At 61.4% G+C, this 19,280-nt stretch overlaps 1 protein-coding gene across 1 annotated transcript in view; it reads right to left on the bottom strand.

The window, feature by feature from the left end:
* Nucleotides 1-526: 526 nt before the first annotated feature.
* Nucleotides 527-19,280, bottom strand: part of TRABD2B (TraB domain containing 2B) — a 208,136-nt gene continuing 189,382 nt past the window's right edge. Inside the window, exons 5-7 of the mRNA XM_062191290.1 lie at nt 14,512-14,602; nt 11,214-11,483; nt 527-5,207 (exon numbers count right to left, since the gene is read on the bottom strand). Of these exons, the coding sequence (XP_062047274.1) occupies nt 4,997-5,207; nt 11,214-11,483; nt 14,512-14,602 (572 nt within the window). The 3' untranslated portion in view covers nt 527-4,996. The remainder of the gene's footprint in view (nt 5,208-11,213; nt 11,484-14,511; nt 14,603-19,280) is intronic.

Raw genomic sequence — 19,280 nt, forward strand, 5'->3', positions numbered from 1 at the left:
CTCAGGGAGCCCTGTGTCACCCCCCAATCACCGAGGAAGTCTCAAAGCCGGCAGCGGACACTGTCCCTTCTGTCGTCTATGGGATTCCCTTTGGCTGCAGTGGGGGTGGGGGCTGGACGGGGCACAGGGGGAGGTGGCAGTGGCTCCAGTGATGGCCTGGGAGAGTAACACGGGCAGAGAAAAGCGGGCAGAAGTGATGAGAGACATCCCCAGGTCTTGGCGTGGGAGGGAGGGAGGGCCCAGGTACGAGCCCTGTGTAGCTCCCAGGCAGCCCCTTGCCCTCACCTGTGGGCGGCTCAGGCGCCTGGTGGGGTGATCCCCACTTCCCTGGTATGAGGCCTCTGCAGCCGCCGGGCTGCTCTGGAGCGGCACTCCCAGATCCTGCCCGATCCTCTGCATGGAAAACAGGCCTTCCAGTGGCTCCACTCCCCTGCCGCAGCTCTGCCCTGGAAGCAAAGGCAGTTCCCCTCCCAGCTCCCCGAAGAGGCACGCCTTCCGCACACACAAACACACCAAGCCGCGGGCTCCATAGTGTCTTTTATTAATATATTATGCTACAAAAATATTTTTGGCAAAATAACATTAATAGCATCTTTCTTTGTCTTCCATTATACTCTTAAAGAACTCTTGGTGAGAATTCACAGCGGAGACCAGAGAATACCTTCCAGATACAGTAAGATCCAAAGCCCGTGTCACACAGGGAGTCAGGGTGGGGACCATCTGCGATCTCAGGCTCAGGTAAGGGCCAAGGCTCTGGCGAACCCTCCTCTGGCCAGGGCCGGTCCTTGTCACCAGGGACCGAGATGTCGGAGCGCTGTTGGTCCCTGGTGGCTCACTGGAAACATCTGAGGCTTGGATCCTGTACTCATTCCTGCTGCAGGAAGGGACCATCAGGGAACGCTACTCTGTCGCCCTTCGGCCTACTGCACACTCCCAGCCCTACGCCAGCCTGGGGGTCCCGGGAGGAAAGCCACACGTGAGCCTGAGGAGGGGTCGCACCTCACAGCCATGGAGCCCCAGGATTGCACACGGCCTACCTACCCGCAGCCCCGGGCAGCCCAGGCAGAAAATGGGGTCTCTGTTTGACAGATGGAGAACTGGGGGTCCAGAGAGGGGCCAGGACTTGCCCAAGGTCACCGAGCAGAGTGAAGCAGTATCGACAGGCTAGGGAGAGCTGCTATTGCGTGGAAAAGGCTGGTGGGGGGATCCCTCTGTTCTCAGGACTCCTCCCTTTTCTCCCCCCTGTTGAAGTCCCCCAAGCCCCCGCCCGCTTGAGGGGAGCGGGCAAGCCTGGCTGGCTTGCTGAGCAGCAGGGAGGGGCTGGCGGTGCTGTGGGAGAGCGGGAGGCTGGACCGAGTCCTGAGCCGTACCCGCTCAGGCGGCCAGCGGGGGTGATTTTTTTGGCTGCTTGGACGGATTTTTGTAAAAATAACAACGTTCAAAGAACCTGAGCAGTACAGAGCCACCAGGGACCTAGGAAGTCATCTATGCCAGTGCCCCTCCAAGACCTCCACTCTCCTCCCACGACTGCGGCCTGGGCCCCACGGCCCTGCTCGCACACCTCTGCTGACGGGCGCCTCACCACCACCTTCCCACAGCTTTTGCTTGGTGGAAATGATTCCTCTGGCAGAGCTAAGCTTTGCCTCTCTGCTTTCTTTCCTTCATTCCTCTCTTCCTCCCCCTCTCTCTGCTTCCTTCCCTCCCTCTTGCCTCTCTACACAGCTGTTGAGCACAACTGTGAAGTCACGTGACCCCTGCCACTCAGCTGCTCATGGTCCGATGGGGAGCAGACACACCATCAGACAGTCGCAGCTCTGGGCAGTGGGTATTGCAATAGATGCTGAGAAAACACAAGGGAATCTGACGGGCTTCCCGGAAGAGGTGCTATCCGGGTTGATCCTCAAAGGATGAGTAGCTAGGGGGATGAGAAGGGAGTTTCCAGGTTAGGGGGCAGCAGGTATGGAGCATCCTGTCTGTTCTAGAAACACGATTCCATCTAGCCAGGCATAGGATGGGAGAGAGGAGAGACATGGCCGGCGAGGCCAGCAGAGATGGACCAAGGAGGATCTACAAGTCCAGGCTGAGGACTTCGGTTCTTACCCCAGGGCCACTGAAAACCCAACGCCAGCCCCGATTCTGCGAAGGGCAGGTGTGGTCACAGCCAGCACAAGCCCCTACACGTCTCCCATTCCCATCTCAGGCCCAAGGCCGCAGGGCCCCTCAGCTGCCCTTGGGGCTCCCTGGCAGCCTGATTCTGCCACCTCCACCCTGGGTGACGGGGCTCTGGCTGCCCCTACCTGCTGCAGGCACCTCAGACAGGCCACTGGAAGGAGGCCAGGAGACGAGGCTGTTCAGGGCTCTTGGCCGTAGGGTCAGGGTTCCTGAGACTGGGGGCTGGGCCACGGCTGAGCTGCCAGGCCTTCACCAGCTTGGTGGCAGGCCTTGAAGTCCAGCAGCAGAGTCCCGAGGAAGGTCCACAAAGCCCTTCGAGGAGCAGAACCACTGGGTGAGGCCAGGTGCACAGAGCATTCTGGAAGAGAGGTCGAGTGGCTGCTCCCGCAGGCTGACTCCCTGGCGTGGGAGGGCTGCAGTGCCCAGCCCTTGCCGGTTCCTGCCTGTGTGCCTTTTCTCCTGGGACTTAAGTGAGCGAGCTGAGGGTACCCGCAGCCTGACCCAAAGGGATCCGTGAGCTCCATTTGGCTCCGGGTGCCCGGCACACAGTGGCTCTGCTTGCTCTTGGCATGCGCCTGTCTAATCAGCTCACGCCCTCTTGTTCTCTAAACTCTCAGGTGCTGCCCAGAGGAGGGCGATGGCAGAGACGAGGGCTGGGTCTGCCTGAAGCCAGGGCCAGGCAAGGACACCCCAGGGCGTGGCTGCTCGTCCCATCTACGTGGGCAGTGATTTCCTGTAGGCCAAGGAAGGGGCTTAGACTCAGCCCCGGCACAGGGCCCAGCGCTGCCCGTCCTCCGTAATTCCCTTCTGTGTTCACTGATGTTTTTGGCCCCAGGCCTGGCACAGCTCTGGGCACACGGTCAGGTGCCTGGACTGTTTACCCAAGTGCTTCATCTTTAATTAACCTCAAGCTCCCTCCCAACATGTCTCACGCCATACTCTGCCTCAAACACAGGGGGATCTGGCCTGTGTGTTTCTAATTCCTTGACACTTATCTCATTCGCCTAGCTCTCGACACAATCCGTTTGATGTCCAACTTCTGACTCTGTTTTCTAAGTCAGCTAAGCTCCTTGCTGCTCGGAAAGAGGAAGGCGCATCTGTGCCAAGGAGAAGCGTGCTCCAGCTCTGGCTGAGGTCAAGTTCAGTTTAGAGTGTGGTGCCCACGGGGCTGCCTGGCCCGTCTGAAGCACAGCTCCTGGCTCCTGCCAGGTCTCAGGCTCAAACATGTCCATCTGGGCTGAGCTGAAAAGAATTCAGCTGCCGGCCAGGATGCCCAGGGGCCTCTGGCCCTCTAATGAGCTGCCTAGACTTCCAGCATCTCAGACGGGAGACAGCTACCATGCTGGGCGCGATGGCAGGGTGTCCCAGCCGCTGCCTTCCAGGAGTCCCCGTGTAGCGAGGCTGGGCACACCCCCGGCTGTGTCGCCTTGGAGAAGTGTCTCACTTCTCTGGGACTTACACTTGCTCTTACTGGTATTCTGATCTGTCCAGAGAGGTTCCTGTGCGCATCCGGGTCCCAGGAAGCCATCAGTCCAGCTGCCCAGGGCCTCTGGCCCTGCGGCCACCGCCCTGGGCACACAGGGTGAGGTGAGTCTCTGAGTCTCAGTCACCTGCCTGCCCCTATGTGGCTGCTCTGCCTCCCCAGGCCCCACAGCTGTCCCCAGCCCCAGCCCCAGCCTGCTTTGGCAGGGACAGCTCTCAGGGGCTCCCGGATTTGACGAGTGAGGCACGGGACAGGTGGGACCCTCAGTTGGGGGACCTTCAGTCACGGGGGCCAGGAATGACTGGTGCTGCACTGAGAAGCTAGTGCCCGCCCCTGTTTGAGCCACACCCACCTCCCTTGGAGTTGCCTGGGCAGGCAATGTGACCGTGAGGGGCGAGGGTGACCTTGAGCAAGTCCCTTCTCTTTGGGGATCCAGTATCCTCATCTGTGAAACGGGGCTGACCACACCACACAGATCTCGAGTGATGACGTGAGTGTGCAAAGTGCCTGCCCTGCTGCAGGCTTGGGACACACGGTGGCTCTCCTCACCGCAAGGACAACGCCACTCCTAGAGCCCATGTCCCTGTGCCGGTCCTTCTGTGCCCACACCTGTGCTGTGGCCCAGCTCACCCCGCGTAGCCGGGACTTCAACAGCTTCCCAGGGGTGCGTGCCAGACCCAGGACACCTAATCAGGGAGGGGCTGGCCTCGGGCAGCCCCTTGGGGCCCACTGTCTTTGGCTTTCAGCTGGCTCATCTGCCATTCGGTTGGGGCCACCTTCCCCCCACCCCACCCCCACCCCAGGCCCTTGGAGGTTCACAGACACTCAGGGGGTCCAAAATAGCAGCATTCTCTTTCCTAAACCCCTCCCCAGGCCTGGGACGCACCTGTCCAGGACAGGGGAGCAGGTGGGCGTTCACACCGCCAGCTCTCACATCCAGCTTCACAAAAGCTAAGCCTGTCTGCCTGCCCAAACCCGGACCCAGGGGCCCCAGGCGAGGCGATGAGGGATGGAGCTGAGTTCAAAGCCACGGCCCACATGGGGCCACAGACGTGCTGGGTTGGCGTTGCGGCTAATTCAGGGGTTATGACATAGGCCACATAGAAATAGCTTTATCGGTAGAATAAATACATTTTTCTTTTTTAATATGGACACATATTTTACAAGAGAGCCCCATAGCACTATGGGAAATTAAGATCCTTCTACAAAAAAGAAGATGTAACTCGGGCACGATAAAGCTCTAGTGTTCTAGCCAATCCCGTCAGCTGCTCAGCTGCCCGCGCAGGGCTGGTGCCCCCTGGGAGGAGGGGGCGGGGGCCGGGTGGCACGGGGCAGCTGAGGTCAGGAGGGCCCGAGGCTGTGCAGCAGGAAGGGGGCCGCCAGGGCGGCCGCGAAGGTAGGGAGGAGCCCAGGAGTGAGACAAGGGCGGCTGGGCGCAGAGCTGCTGGCCGGGCCCGGCGGCGGGTCCTGCTGCTGGAGCTGCTCGGACGGCTTGGCAGTCCCGGAGCTGTGGGTGGGCTCGAGAGGCAGCGGGGGCGGCGAGGCGGTGGTGCTGGGAGGGAGGAGACACAGGGCAGAGTGACCGTCAGCAGTTGTCACCTGGGCACACGCCTGGGGGCTCACGCCTGACCAGACAGCCCTTTTTTTTCTTTTTTAATAAAATGGGGAGGGCACCAGGTGCTTGGGCAAGGGCAGGTGAGTGGCCCGGGGTGGGTGAGCAGCCTGGGACCACCGGGATAGGCTGGGTGAGCTCTGCCCTCCTGTGCCAGGCCCTGGGGCTCAGGCTTTTAATGTGGTCACCCTGGGGGCAGGTCCTGGGCAGGAGGAGCTGCAGGGAGGATAGAACTCGGTGACAGCATTCCCACTGCTGTCTATGTGGCCCGGGCCTGCCACTCTCCCCTCCCAGGCTGCTGAGATAAATGGAACAAAAGAAACAGCTCTCACACCTTCTCAGCCCTCCTCACTTTAACCACCCTGCTTTGGGGGTGCACGGGGAGCCCAGAGCCTGGGTTCGGGGCTCCCTCTCAGCAGATGAGCAAACTGGGGCTCGGAGAGGCGACCTGGGAGCCAGGGTGCAGAGCAAAGTGGGCAGGTTCGTGCACGAGGCAGGTACCCGCATGAGGCAGGTGCTCTGGGGCCTGGCCCACTGCGCTGAACTGCAGGGAGTACCAAGCAAAGATCCCTCCGTGAGATTTTAAAAAACAGAATCCAGGGGCCAGCATCGTGGCGCAGCAGGTTAAACCGCAGCCTGTGACGCCGGCATCTTGTATCAGAGCTCCAGTTTGAGTCCCGGCTGCTCTGCTCCCCATCCAGCTTCCTGCTGATACACCTGGGAAAGTAGTGAATGATGGCGCAAGTGCTTGAGCCCCTGCCACCTACGTGGGACACATGGAGACCGGGATGGAGTTCCTGGCTCTTGACTTTGTCCTGGCCCAGCATCAGCCACTGCAGCCATTTGAGCAGTGATGAGTGAATCGGCAGATGGAAGATCTCTCTCCCTCTCTCTAACTCTGCCTTTGAAATAAATAAATCTTTTTTTTTTTTTTTTTAAAGCAGATGTCAGTTGGGGAGGTAAGGGTGGGATTCTTGGCCCCAGAAAGCCAGGCATGGCAGACAGGGCCCCCGGCCCCTGGGAAGGCAGAAGCCTGCTCCAGCCTGTGTGTGTTGTGTCGCTGGCTTGCTGGGTGACTTAGGACAAGCGTTGCTCCCAGGGCCTCAGTTTCCCCGTCCATACACTGAGGTCAGAACCACACACCGACTTCAAGCTGCTTTCCAGTGGCGGCTGCAGAAGCCACAGTGCGACCCTGGGCAGAAGCCCAAGGCAGAAAGCAGAGCACAGAAGGCCAGTGCCTGTGGCAGCGTCGGCACAACCGCAGAAGGCCCCCCTGGAGCAGGGCTGAACTGGAGCCAAGCGGATCCCCAAGAGCTGTCGGGGGCCAGCCCCAGGCCTCAGCTTTCATGCCAAGGCAAGGGGCCGTGGGCTGTGCCCTAGGGGGTCTCCTTAGGGAGCTTCAAGGAGAGGCACGGGAGACCAGGCTTGGGGTGCCCAGCGCCTGGGGACAGGGCTGCGCTGCCTGGGGGGGGGGGGTGGAACACTGGATGTGACTGGGGGGCAGGGAACGTCCTGTGATCCCAGTCTGGGCCTCTGCATCTCTGAGCCAGCAGGTCAGAGGGAGGCAGGTGGAACACTGGATGTGACTGGGGGGCAGGGAACGTCCTGTGATCCCAGTCTGGGCCTCTGCATCTCTGAGCCAACAGGTCAGAGGGAGGCAGAGATCCAGAGAGGCCGATTGGCTGCAGCCTGGCCTCCAGATATGCAGGGCCCTGCACATCTTGCCATATCTTCTTCCAAGCTGGGAATGCCTCCGCCGTTCCCTGAGCCTTGCTGGGGCGCGGGCAGACAGCTTCCGTCCCTGGGGCTCTCCCTGGGGCTGAGGCAGTTTCTCAATGCTGGGACTCCATACTGGACAGCCATCTGTCCTGCCGTGACCCGAGACTCTTCCTGCTCCTGTCCTGCATGGGCACTAACCATGGAGCTGCACAACTGGTCTGGGCCCAGCATGGTCCTGCCAGGCCGGGGAGCTCACAGCGCCCTCCCAGGGTGGGGGTGGGGACCGGAGGATCTCAGATCACACTCTGACAGTCAAAGGCATCAACATCAGTGACAACTGACAGTGTCACTGGATGCCTCGGTGCGCTCCAAGCTTTGTCTCCATCGCTAAGTCCTCAAGCGCGTACAAGGAGAGTCTGGGCTTTGAACCCTGTTCTGCTACATTTGTGCTTTTATTCATTGAATTCTCTCTGGTTTCTCATCTTCTGCCTCTATTCAGATGGGGTCCTGGCCTCACACAGGCACCTTGAGCACCGGAGGAAGAGGCGGGGAGGTGCTTGGAGGCACTGGGGCTGGCCAGCTCCAGCAGGAAGGACCGGCAGGCAGGAGGTGGGCAGGGCCCTTCCCTAGGGCACACAGTGTTTCCTCTCCTCCTGGGGGCTGGGCCGGCTGCTCGAACCTCAGCAGAGATGAGCTGGGACACATGTGTCCTGGGCTCCTGCCCTTGCCTGCTGGCACTCCCCAAGGGTCTGCATCCATCACAAACGGATGTCACCTCTGTCCCTTGCACTTAGGAGCTCCTCTCCTCCCTATCCCCGTCCATCATCCCTGTCCTTCCAGTACTGACGGACCAGCCTCTGCCCCCTTCTTATGTTCCTCCACCCCCACCCCCGCCACGTCCTCCCACACCTGAGAGTGCCAGCCGGGGACTGGGAGAGCAGGAGCCGGCCTGAGCCCAGAGCTCGCCCAAGGCTCTGACTGCACAGCGGGAGACACCGACGGATGGGCCAGCCACAGGTCTCGTGCTTCACGGGAATGGCCTCTGCCGTGCTTAGCCCCTGACCCCTTGCTGCCTGCCCTGCTGTCCCCTGCCCTGGCTCTCAGATAAGAGGGTTCCCTAAGGATGCGCTGCCCCTGGATAGCCATCCGCGAACCCAGCCTGGGCCCTTTTCATGGGGCCCCATAAGTCCTCCTGCCACGGGCTGCTGCTTCTCTAAACTTCCTTGGCTGTGTTTACATCACGGGTAATGAGGGGCGAGAGGAGGCCGGCCTGCTCCACATGGGGGCCCGGCCAGCCACTGGCAGCCTGCACCCTCCTCCCAGCACTCACAAGCCCCCAGCAAGGCCTGGGGCAGCCCCAGCAGTGCAGACAACGCTGGTCCCCAGGGCCTCCCAGTGAGGACCTGCAGTCAGGGTGATTGTGCAGGCATAGGGGCACCCAGGTGGGCAGCAGGGAGGAAGAAGCAGTTACACAATGGTCATTGATTAATGTGACCTCTGTGTTAGCCCTGGACGGCGTTCAGGCTCCACGACCCTATGTGGTCTCAGGCAAGCCACCTGGCCTGGCAGGGGTATGGAACCAGCTACCTCCCCTGATTCTGGTCAGGACTGGGGACACCATTGAGGTGAATGCCTGGCATACAAAGAGCTTGACAAATGTCCACTCTCACCCCACCCTGAGCAGAGAGGGAAAGGTGTGGAGGAGGCCAGGGCATGGCCTGTGGCAGGTGGCAGCCCCGGGAGGATAAGGTGGGCAATCCCCGGGAGAGGAGGGGTGGGGGAAGGAGAGGGGGGCTCTGCCTGGGGTTGCAGGACCTTTCCCACCGGGGGGCAGGGGACACTGCAGGGTCTCCAATTGAGGAGGGGCAATGGCCAAGGGCAAGACTCGGGTCAGGACACCCCACGGGAGTCCGGGTTGCAGGATCACAAGCAGAAGATGCTCTGGGAAGGAGACGGGGGTGGGGTGGGGAGCTCCCACGTGCTGGTTCACTTCTCAGGGGCCTGCAGTGGTGAAGCTAGGCCAGGCCGCTGGGCTAAGCACCTGCCCTTCCCCAGGGAGGCCGAGGAGCAGACAGCACTGGACGAAAGATGCCCCAAGGAAGATGATGTTGTTGGAAGGGTTGCAAGTGGGCCCTGCTCCCAGACAGCCCTTTTCGCTTGGTCTCTCAGGAGACTGGGAACGTGGGGACCCCGGGCCTCTGGGGCCATCAGAGCCTGCTTCCATAAGCAGCGGGCAGGGGTTTCCAACCAACGGGCTGCTCGTCGGTGGAAACTGGCTCTCCAACCCAAGCAGACGCGGAGAGTTAGCCAAGCACAATGTACCTGTTGGGACAGAGAAGGTGCTCCCCTCTCGCCAAAGAAAAGCTGCTCTTTTCTGCCGAAGCTGGGCTCTGTGCTTCGGAGCGTCGTGTTGCACCGTTTGGAGTCATTTGCCAAAATTTACCTTTCAGACATGGTTAGGGGCCAGGGCCCATGGCCGGAGCTGACAAGCCCAGCCTCTGTGCGCCGCGGGCTGGACCTGCCGCTGGCAGGGTTTCTCGCATACCCTGGGCAAGGCGATCAGGGCTCTGAGTGGCCAGCCTAAGGGGGGTCCCCGAGGGCTGCTCTGCCATTCCTTTGCCCTACCTACCACCGCAAGGAGGTGCTTTCGCTCCCAGCTAGAAGGGGGCGGCCCATGCTGGGTGCCTGACCCAAATGCGTCACAGCCAATGTATCTATGGCGATGCCTCCTGCTTGGGCAGGGCCAGCCAAGGCTCTGCAGAAGTTTATTTCCTGGTAACCCAAGTCAGGCTTTTGGAAATCAACGCCCATGGGCTCCTCGGGCTGGACTTCCTGAGAGTGCAGAGCCCACCCTTCAGGACAGTGGGCAGGGCCATGTCAACCTCTGTTAACTGCTCAGTGACCTCCACACCAATTAGAAAGTGCGAATGGGGGCCCTTGCTTGCTTGTAGGGTTCTGAACAAGCTGCCCCTCCTCGGGGCCTTGGCTCGCCACCCAGAAACTCAAGAGTTGAGTCAGCATTTCGCACAGCTGCTCAGGTGCACCCTCGAGAGCAGGTGCCCTGGCCCTTGCCCTGCAGATTCTGATTCGTGGGGTCTGTGGTGGGGCCAAGGGATTTGCTTCTTGGACAAGCACCCCAGGTGATTCTCTCCGAGGGTGCTGATGGATCTGAAGGGCCCACATGAAGACTCAGACTCCTGGGCCCACAGCAGGGAGCGCCATGTCCAGCACTGGGTTACTATAGTCGGAAGGTCTCTATCCCTCCTTGGGACACCCTGGTGCCCGGGTCACACTGTTCCCAGATACGGGAGTTCCTGCTGCACAGCGGTATCCGCTCTGTATGGAAAGCACAGGTGGAGTTTGCAGGAAACAACCTGGTGACAGGCAGGCTGTGGGGGTGGGGGTGCAGGTGGCGGGAGGGACATCCAGGAAGAGGATGGAGGGGTCTTGGCACGGCAGGAGGGCTTCTGCACCTAGCCACTTTCAACAAGGTTCACCATGAGTTCTGCATTTGCTCCCGAGACCAAGGGCATCAAGCACCATCTAGCAGGTTGGGGTCCCCCTGCGGCCTCCTGCCAGGCACTGGCCCCACAGGCCCTCCAGGCACAGGGAGCTCACACCATTTGGCATAGCCAGCCTATTGCAGTCTCTCCTGGTGTCACCTCTAGTCCATGGCAAGTGGAGCCCACCAGGTGTGTCCTTGGGAAGCTGAGTGCAAAGCAGATCCTGGCCAGCAAAGTACCTGCCTTTCCTAATAGAAGCTTCTCTCTCCTTCATTTTAAAATTATTTTTAAAAAATTTTATTTGAGATGCAGAGGGAGAGAGTGCGAGTGAGCTCATCTGCTTGGTTTTAGCCCCAAATGCCTACAACAGCCAGGGCTGAGCCAGGTTGCAGTTAAGAGCTTGGAACTAAATCTGGATCTCACCTTGAGTGGCAGGGACCCGCGCACGTAAGCCATCACCTGCTGCCTACCAAGGTGCACCTCAGCGGGAAGCTGGGGTCAGCAGCAGAGCCGGGACTTGAATCCACGGACTCTGACATGGGATGCAGCCATCCCAAGGGGTGGCTTCACAGCTAGGCCAAGCACCTGCCCCCGCTTCCTCATCTCTGAAATGAGACAGCTGTGCTTGCCCTTGGCAGCTCAGAGAAGGCCTTGCCTGGCAACAGTGCCCGGCCATGGCGGGTTCCGGGGGCTCCCAGCTGCAGCTGCCCCTCCCCCAGCTCACCTGTCCTCGATGCGGACCCAGAGGTCATTGAACTGCCGTGGCCGCTGGTGTCTGTTGTGCCTCTTGTGCCACTTCTTCTGCCGTCCGAACTCTTCCAGCTGGCTGAGGCTGTCTGGCAGCAGGAGGTGTGGGGACAGGGCTGGGTCCTCCTCCTCAGCGGGGGCTGTAGGGGTCACTGAGGCCGCCGAGGAGACGGCTGCGGTGGGGGTCCCTGGGGCTGGGCTTGCTGAGGTCCCCTCTGGAAGGGGTGCTGGGCTCCCGGCGGCAGGGCTGCAGAGGGGCGAGGGGACAGCACGTGAGACACACGTGTGGGAGTGACGAGGAGGGGGACTCGGTGGGGAGGTCGTCACAGCCAGAGACCAGATCAGGGTGCCCTGCCGGCCGGCCTGAGCCTCTGCCCCGTGCTGCCATGCCCTCTTCCATGGCTTAGTCAGGGACTCCCTACGGAGCACTGCCCTGCAGCGGGGACAGGATCACAGCACACAAGACCCTCCGGGCGAGCTTCCTGAAGACCAAGTCGGATCAGAACACGGGGGATGCCGGAGGGCGAGGACTGCTCAGGAGACGGGGGAGCACGGGTGGGGGTGCTGCTCGGGCCGGGGGTGGGAGGCTTGCCAGAAGCCCACCTTTTCATTACACCTAGCAGGTGTGCCATTTGTTTAGGAGCCATTTGTCTTATTACAACAGTTATGAATCTAACAGCACCTGCTGGGTCCCCACACCAAACACAGGGGACACCTGAGCCCAGACAAGGAGGAGGCGAGGTGGCAAAGCCTGGGGCTGTTCTCTGGGGCACTGGAGATCTTGGTTAGGGTCTTATTTATTCAACCATCCTGGCCAAAGGGGCTGTAGGGGAGCTACCTAAGTTTGCTGTGTCTCGGTCTCTCGTTCTGTGAAATGGGCCCGTGCCTCACTGGGAGCCGCGTAAGCACTGTGTAGGCGGATGCAGGCGAAACACGTAGGAGAGTGCCTGGCAGCGGGGAGCAGCCGAGCAGCTCACAGGCCGAGCGCCGCTGGCCGTGATCTCAGCCCAGCAGCCTCGCTGCCCTCAGCGCCTATTGACCGTGCACCTGCCAGCGGAGGCAGGCCCAGGTGAAGCAGTCAGCGCTGCAGCGGGAGGGTTCGCATCCCGGCCCTCCACTCACAGGCGGTGTGGCCATGAGCAAGTTACTGGCCGTCTGGAGCAGTCGTCAGCTGCACCACGGTGGCAACACTGCTGCCTGCCTCTCAGGGGACATCCCGAGGACGAATGAGATGAAGTCTCCATACAGGGCCTGGCTCACCGCAGGCAGGCACAGCAGCCCGGCTGCAAGGCAGACACTCCCGTGCCCCCCGGGCGTGTTTGTGGCATTCGGGCTCCGCACAGAGGGCTGTGCCTCCACCTCCGTGTCTGCCTTTCTCCTCTTAAATCCCTCCCATCCACGGCCCCCACGGAATTCTTTCTGGGAACAACGGGCCCTGGGAGAAGGCTGCGAGTGGCCTCAAACTGTGCCTGGGTGGGCAGCCCACCCAGGGAGGCTGTGCCCAGGACAGCAAGCAGCCCGTCTGCCCCTCCATTCTTGCACTGCACGGTGGGTGAGGGGCTTCTCTCTGGAGGAAAGAAGGCCATCAGCCCGGCCCCCGTGGCAGCCCCCAGATTCCCGGGACCCAGGCTGCTGGGAGATGCCGCAGCTGTTGGGGAGCTAATTCAAAACAGGCCGACAGAGACAGCTCCAGGGAGCACCTGTGGCGGGGGATGTTCTCACTGTGGCGGCCTCCTGGCTGTCCCCCCGCCTCCACCCTGTGCAGGGGACTGAGGCTGGAGTTCCTGGTAGCAGAGCCCGTGCAGCAGGAGCGCCTGGGCTCCCACGTGAACAGGGAGCTCCCAGCCCTGCCGGCTTCCCCTGCCCGGGCCAGGACAGACACAGAGTGGTGGGGTAGGCTGAGGGGAGAGAAGAGGAACTGAGGCTACCCTGGAACCCGTACCCCTCAAATGCATGCCTGCCTCTGGCCCCCATACCAACTGCTTTGGGCAGGGCTCCAACGGTGCAGGCTGACAGAGCAGTCCTGGCGGCCTAACTCAGGGGACAAGAGGAGGGAGACTGGGCTGGAGTCCCAGTGCAAGGCCAGCAATAACTCTACCAGGGCCCTGCGGCCAGGGCAGTGCCAGCTTGGGGCCAGGCGGCCGGTGGGTGGCTCAGTGCTCCGGGTGACTCCAGAAAGTCCTGCCTTTCTCTAGGTGGCCTCGCCTCGCGAGATCAGGGTCTCAGGCATTTCTGAGCAGGAACAAGGAGTGATCAGGATCTCAGGGGAGCCCTAGAGCCAGGCGGCCACTTAGATGAGCTGGGTGTCTTTTTGCAAGTGACTCCACCTCTCTGGGCTCAGATGGGGATGTGAGGTCCCCACTGCTCCGGGTTGTGGTGAGGACTGGATGAGTGACCAGTGCTCACAGCCCAGCCCTCGGCCAGCAGTCAGGATTGGCTACGAGGATTCAGGCTGCTTTGGGACTCTCAGAGTCTCGTGAGGTCAGGGTCGGGGCAGAGGTCACTCTGTGGCTGCCCTTGGGGTGGTAAAGAAGGTCTCCAGGTAAAGGCTGGAGCAGGTACTGAGTCTCAGGATCTCAGCCTTGACCTCCAGGGCTGCCCAGGACCTAGGGGCCAGCTGCCGCTGACACCTCTGCTGTGCCCAGGCTGGGGCTGGTGCTGTGGGCCCACAGAAGGGTGAAGCTGGTCCTTTGCCCTTGGGCAGCACCCCAGAGGGGTTGTGGGTGCGGCAGGAGTCCCGCCGTGGGAAAGGAGAGTGGCTGGTGGTGGGCAGAGGGGTGTGCCCTGGCTGCAAGTAGAGGCTGAGGGCACGGCTGGAGGTGGCAGTGGAGGTGCCACCTGCAGTGTCAGGAGGTGAGGAGCAGGCGGGGGGGGGGGGCAGCAGGGCTGGTGTGGGTCTGGACACGGAGGAAAGACCAGACATCCTCTCTAGTCTGGGCTGGGCACCCACCCAGTCCTCGAGGCAGTGACCCCCGAGTCATAGAGTCCTTCCACCCCTACCCACTCTCCAGTCTCTAAACCCAAAGATGCTCTCAAATCCCAAGGCTGCTGGAGTTCCCATGGCCATGCCCCGGCCCCACCCTGACTACTGGTCAGTGGTGCACCGTGTCTCACTCCCATCAGCCCTGCAGCCCAGGCCTCCACCCTTGGCAGCTTGGTTGTGAGTTGTATCTCCATGAGGCCCGTTTCGCCTGCTTTTCCGAGCTCTCCCCTGCGGGCCTGGGCAGAAAGGCAGGGGGCAGCCCATCACTGCTGGTCCTGAGACGACCGCTTACCTGAGGATAGCCTGTCCCGCGGGGGTGTGGTCCACCTCCAGCCCTGCCTGCCGCAGGACATCGATGACGGTGTTGTTTCCCAGAAAGTGACCTGAAACAGGGATGGGGCAGGCTCAGCCACCAGCCACAGCTTCGGGTAATCCCCGGCATTTGCGTCTGCACCAGTGACCCACACTGAAGTCGAGGGCCCAGACTCCCTGAGAGGCAGTACGGCTCAGTGGGTAGCGCGTGGTTCTGGAGTTAACCCTGCCTGGGTCCAAATGCTGGCTCTGTTGCTAACAGGCTGTACCTCTCCACACCTGTTTCCTCATCTGGACAGTGGGAGTGACTGCAGTTAGCAGCTGCCAGTGATGTGACAATTACAGGCAACAGTGGCTGGGGGTGGTAAGGGCTCCCACGTGCTTCTGGCTATGCCCCTGCTTCAGGCCATTAAGCCAATCCCAGCCCCTGACTGCCCGGTGGGGCAGCGGCCAGCAGGCATGCAAGGGCCAGCTCCAAAGTCTACGGCTCCTCTTTGCAAAATACTTTCCTCCCTTAGCTCGGGTGTTCACAGGTGTTCGTGTCACTCACCGTCTATTCAACCTTTAGAGAGCACACAGGGTGTCCCAGGCCCAGAGAGCCTCTGAGGACTTGCCAAGGTATAAGATCTCAGTGGGGGAGACCACCCAAACCCCGCTGACTGCAGGGCCCAGCGCTGACAGAGAACACAGAACAGAGCCCTCCAGGCGCGGGTCGCTCAGCAGACACTTACGGTGCACTTGCTCTGTGGCCAGCTCTGCCCTAGGCATGGACAGAGAGGCACAGAGTAGCCCAAAGCCTCAGAGGTGGGGGTAGCAGGGGGCAGGGAAGGATCCCCAGGGGGCTGGGTGCTGTGGATGCTGAGTGCCCTGGGACACCCCTGTGCCCCCCAGGCCTCAGTCTCCCCACCTGTTCAACGTGAGCAGGGTGCAGGTGGACAGGTGTCCGCCCAGGGCCCTACTCACAAGGACAGCCCTCTCCCCTCCTGCTCACCATGCACCCTGGAACCTTGGGGGAACCCCTGCACCTTCACTCTGATTGCCTGTGACGGGTGGTGACAGGAAGCCAGAGATCAGCATGCCGACAGCCTGGGAGGTCCAGGAGAATGGGAAGTGGACGATCTGTCTGGGGACAGAGACTCAGTGGGGGGAACCCTCCCTGCAGCCCTCCACCCGCCAGCCTGTGCTCCTTTGGGCTGGCTTCACTCCCCCTCCCCAGCCCCAAGCACCTGAAGTTCCACCTGGAGGTCGCTAGGAGAGATTACCAGACTGCACCTGGTCCAGCATCCCCCAGACTCCCTATGAGACCCCAGGCGCACCCACGGCCCTCTAGTGCTCTCAGGAGCTCCCCGTGTAAAAGGGAGGACAGTCACTATCAGCAAGCCCCTCAAGCTCTCGGAACCCCCGGGGAGGCTCTGGTTTGCTCCAGAGGCCCTGATGAAAGAATATTCCCTTTCCTCCCCTCCCCCCGGCCCTCCCCCGCCTATCCACCATTCACTGAACAAACACTGAGTGCCCACTGTACCGCACAGTGCTGAAGAGGTAGGGTCCTGTTCCAGGCACTCCAAGTCTGGAGAAGCAGGCTCCTGTAGTCTGGGCACTAGCTGGGATACAGACAAGCGTGGGAGGTCCTGGGGCACCCAAGAGGCAGCTAAGCCGCCCAGGTGCAGGCAGACAGCCTGGAGGAGGCGTTGCTAGCTGAAGAGTGGGAGGCGCCAGCTGGGTGGGGATGGGAGCCTCAGGCACAGAGCACTGCGCGTGCACAGACTAGGAAGGCAGTGGGGTCGGAGTCACAGGCTGCCCGCAAAAGAGATGTGGACAACACAGCAGCAGCAGGCCCCTCCTGAGCTCGGGGTCCACACGCAAGCGGCTTCCCTGCCACCAGCCGCAGTCTTCCCTGGGTGTCAAAGGGACCCACAGCCCTCTGACCGGCTCCTGGGGGCAGCTGCACAGCCCTGTGAGGGCGGAGGAGCGAGTGTCTTCTACCAGAGTGCAGTCTTGAGAGATGGGCTGCAGCCGGCCCTGGGCTGGGCAGCAGGGACCCCTTCGCGTGCCCCCATAGCATGATGGGATCGAAGGGCAGCAGGAGCCCTGGACTGCACTCCTGCTGGAAGACAAGCGTCCCGAGGCCCCAGGGTTTCTATAGCTCCAGGGACAGCCCAGCCTCAGGCGACAGAAGCGCAGCAAACAGCCACAGACTTCAGGGCTGGGCAGGCTCTTAGGTCCTCCTGGCGCTGCCATCGACGGCTTCAACCTCAAGCACTGTAGACCTCGACTGCTCTCCATGCGAGCCCGACAGAGGACGTCACACCCACCTCCTCCTTGCACACCTACAGGAGGCGCTGATCCCATGCTATCTGTGCCAGAACCCACAACCCATTCCTGCTCTCTCTGTGGTCCTCTCAACACGCCCTGTCCGGGGGTGAGGGTTTCTCTTACTCGTGCCCAGTACACGTGGGGGCCTGGGATCCTGGACCCCCCTGTCACTCTGCTCACACGCCAGGGATAACAAACCCTGCACACAGCTGGTTTCAGTGGTCTCACAAGGCTGCCGCCCTTGCCTGACCCAAATGCCCAGCAGCCCAGAGGATGTCTCTACCTACCCAGCCTCAGAACTAGTAAAACCTATCCCCCTTCTCCCCAGAGCTGCCCTGCTACCCAAGCCCTCCCGGCCTCCTGTGCACTCTCCTCCCCTCCCTGCTCGCCAGAGCCCCGACTGTCACCTCAAATGTCGCAGAAGTCACCCTCCGTATTGGCCAGCTCCCCTCCTTCCTGCAGCTGGCTGGCACAGGGAGCTGCCAACAAGCCACCGGAGGGAGACTGTGAACTTTTCGAGGGCAAGGGCTTGCCTGGTTCATCTTTGTCCCAGAGCTAAGCCCATGTCTGGCACAGCACAGCAGTGGCTCCGTGAATATTCGTTGAATGAATGAGCGACAAATCCTGTTACTCCACCTTCTCTCCATGATCTCACGCTATTCCTGGGAGAGCTGAGCTCACAGATTTCCCCGGTGCAGCCCAGCCCTGGTCCTCGGTGATGCTCTTCAGACTGCACCAACCCCAGGAGCTCAGCCACTGGCCCAGTGCATGCTGACCCCAGGGGCTGGCAGAAGGCCTGGGGCTTGCCTCTGAGGTCAGAACACCTGAGCAAGGCTCCACACCCAGCCTGGGACCTGCACAGAAAGTCCTGGAAGGTTTGCAGTGGGGTCCCCAGCACTGGGGCTCGGCCTGCAGGACTTGCCCAGGCTCCCCGGGCCTCCTGGCCCCCGCTCGGCTGCCCCTTCCAGCACCGACAGCTGTTCTTGGGCCAATGCTCTGCAGGAAGGCACATTCCATTTCATCTGCTGGGGTCCTGTGGGCAGCGGAGGAGGGGAGAGGGGAGGCCCATGGGGGTGGGGCACAGAGGGAGGGCAGAAAGACACAAACAGAGATGATCACGGGAGAGGAAGAGAGCTGAGATCGAGGGAGACCAAGGGCAGAAATCACAGAGGAGAAGAGGGCAGAGGGCCCAGAGACAATGGTGTGTGTGGGGGGGGGGGGGCGGGGGAGACACTGAGACAAGGATGCAAAGATACAGACATAGGGAGAGGACAGGAGAGAGAAGAGAGACATCAGGGAAGGCTTCCTGGAGGAGGGGTTCATATTGCGAGGGCTCCCAGGATTCGTGGGGTCCAGAGCAAGATGTGAGGAAGAAGAAGAGAAGCAAGGAGCTGGAGGGGGAATTGCAGGTTGCAGAAATGGGGAGGCTGTACAAGCAGAAGTGTCCCTGCCTGAGCTGGGGCATGAGCTCTGGGAGCCGTGCAAGGTGAGCCGGGCACAGCCTGAAGCCGCAGCTGACCCTCTGACACATGGGGAGGTGGGGCGGACAGAGAACCTGGGTCCTCCCCGGGGGTTTCCTTTCCTTCTCTGTGCCTCGGTCTCCACTCCCTCCCACGCCCCACCGCCAACCCCAACCTGTGGGGCTGGGCCACGTGGCCTCCCAGGTCCTGCAACCCCCCTGATGCCGTCGTTTGATGGCCTGAACACAAGTTCACGCTCAGGGAGTCTCCCCGTACCTGCAGCTTCTGAAACACAACCTGGTCTCGCACTCGGAGCAGCCCTCGGAGGGGCCCCCATCTTACAGATGTGGAAACCCTGACACCGGAGGGGACTTGCCCGGGTCACGTGGCTGGAGACTTGTTTCCCTGCACAGCCCAGCACTTGCCCACCGGAGGCTGCGAGGGCAGGAAGTTGTCAGAAAAACGTGTACCTTCCTAGGTCCACCAGACTGGGAGAGAAGCCCCAAGCCTCAGCGAGAACAATGCAGCAATTAACAGGGCCATTTCAAGGTCTTGCTGGGGGCCCGGTCGGGGAGGAGGGAGAGCCAGATGTTCCCACAGAGGCTCCAGCGCCACTGGGCTCCCCTTGGCCAGCCCACGTGTTTTCTCTCCAGCAAGTACGCAGGGGTCCAGTTCTCTCCTCCTGGAAGAGGCACCCCGGCCTGTATTTACGTTCCGTCTGAAATTAATGCAAGGGAAACTTGCAAACGTGGGCGGAGCTGCCAGGAGCTGCCGGCCGGATGTCAGGCCACGGCGAAGTTTGTTTTCCCGAGGAAGTGTGACAGGAGGGGTGGACAGTGGCCCCCTTGGGGACACCGAGTCTCCCGGGAGTGTGCGGCGGGACGCGGGCAGGCCCAGCAAGGACTGAGGTGACGCTCCTCTGTACCCAGGCTCGCGCCAGGAGCTGAGGAGCACGGCCCCCACCCCGAGGCGCTCA

Source organism: Lepus europaeus, chromosome 5 (assembly GCF_033115175.1).
Source record: "Lepus europaeus isolate LE1 chromosome 5, mLepTim1.pri, whole genome shotgun sequence".
In the NCBI taxonomy this organism is placed as follows: domain Eukaryota; kingdom Metazoa; phylum Chordata; class Mammalia; order Lagomorpha; family Leporidae; genus Lepus; species Lepus europaeus.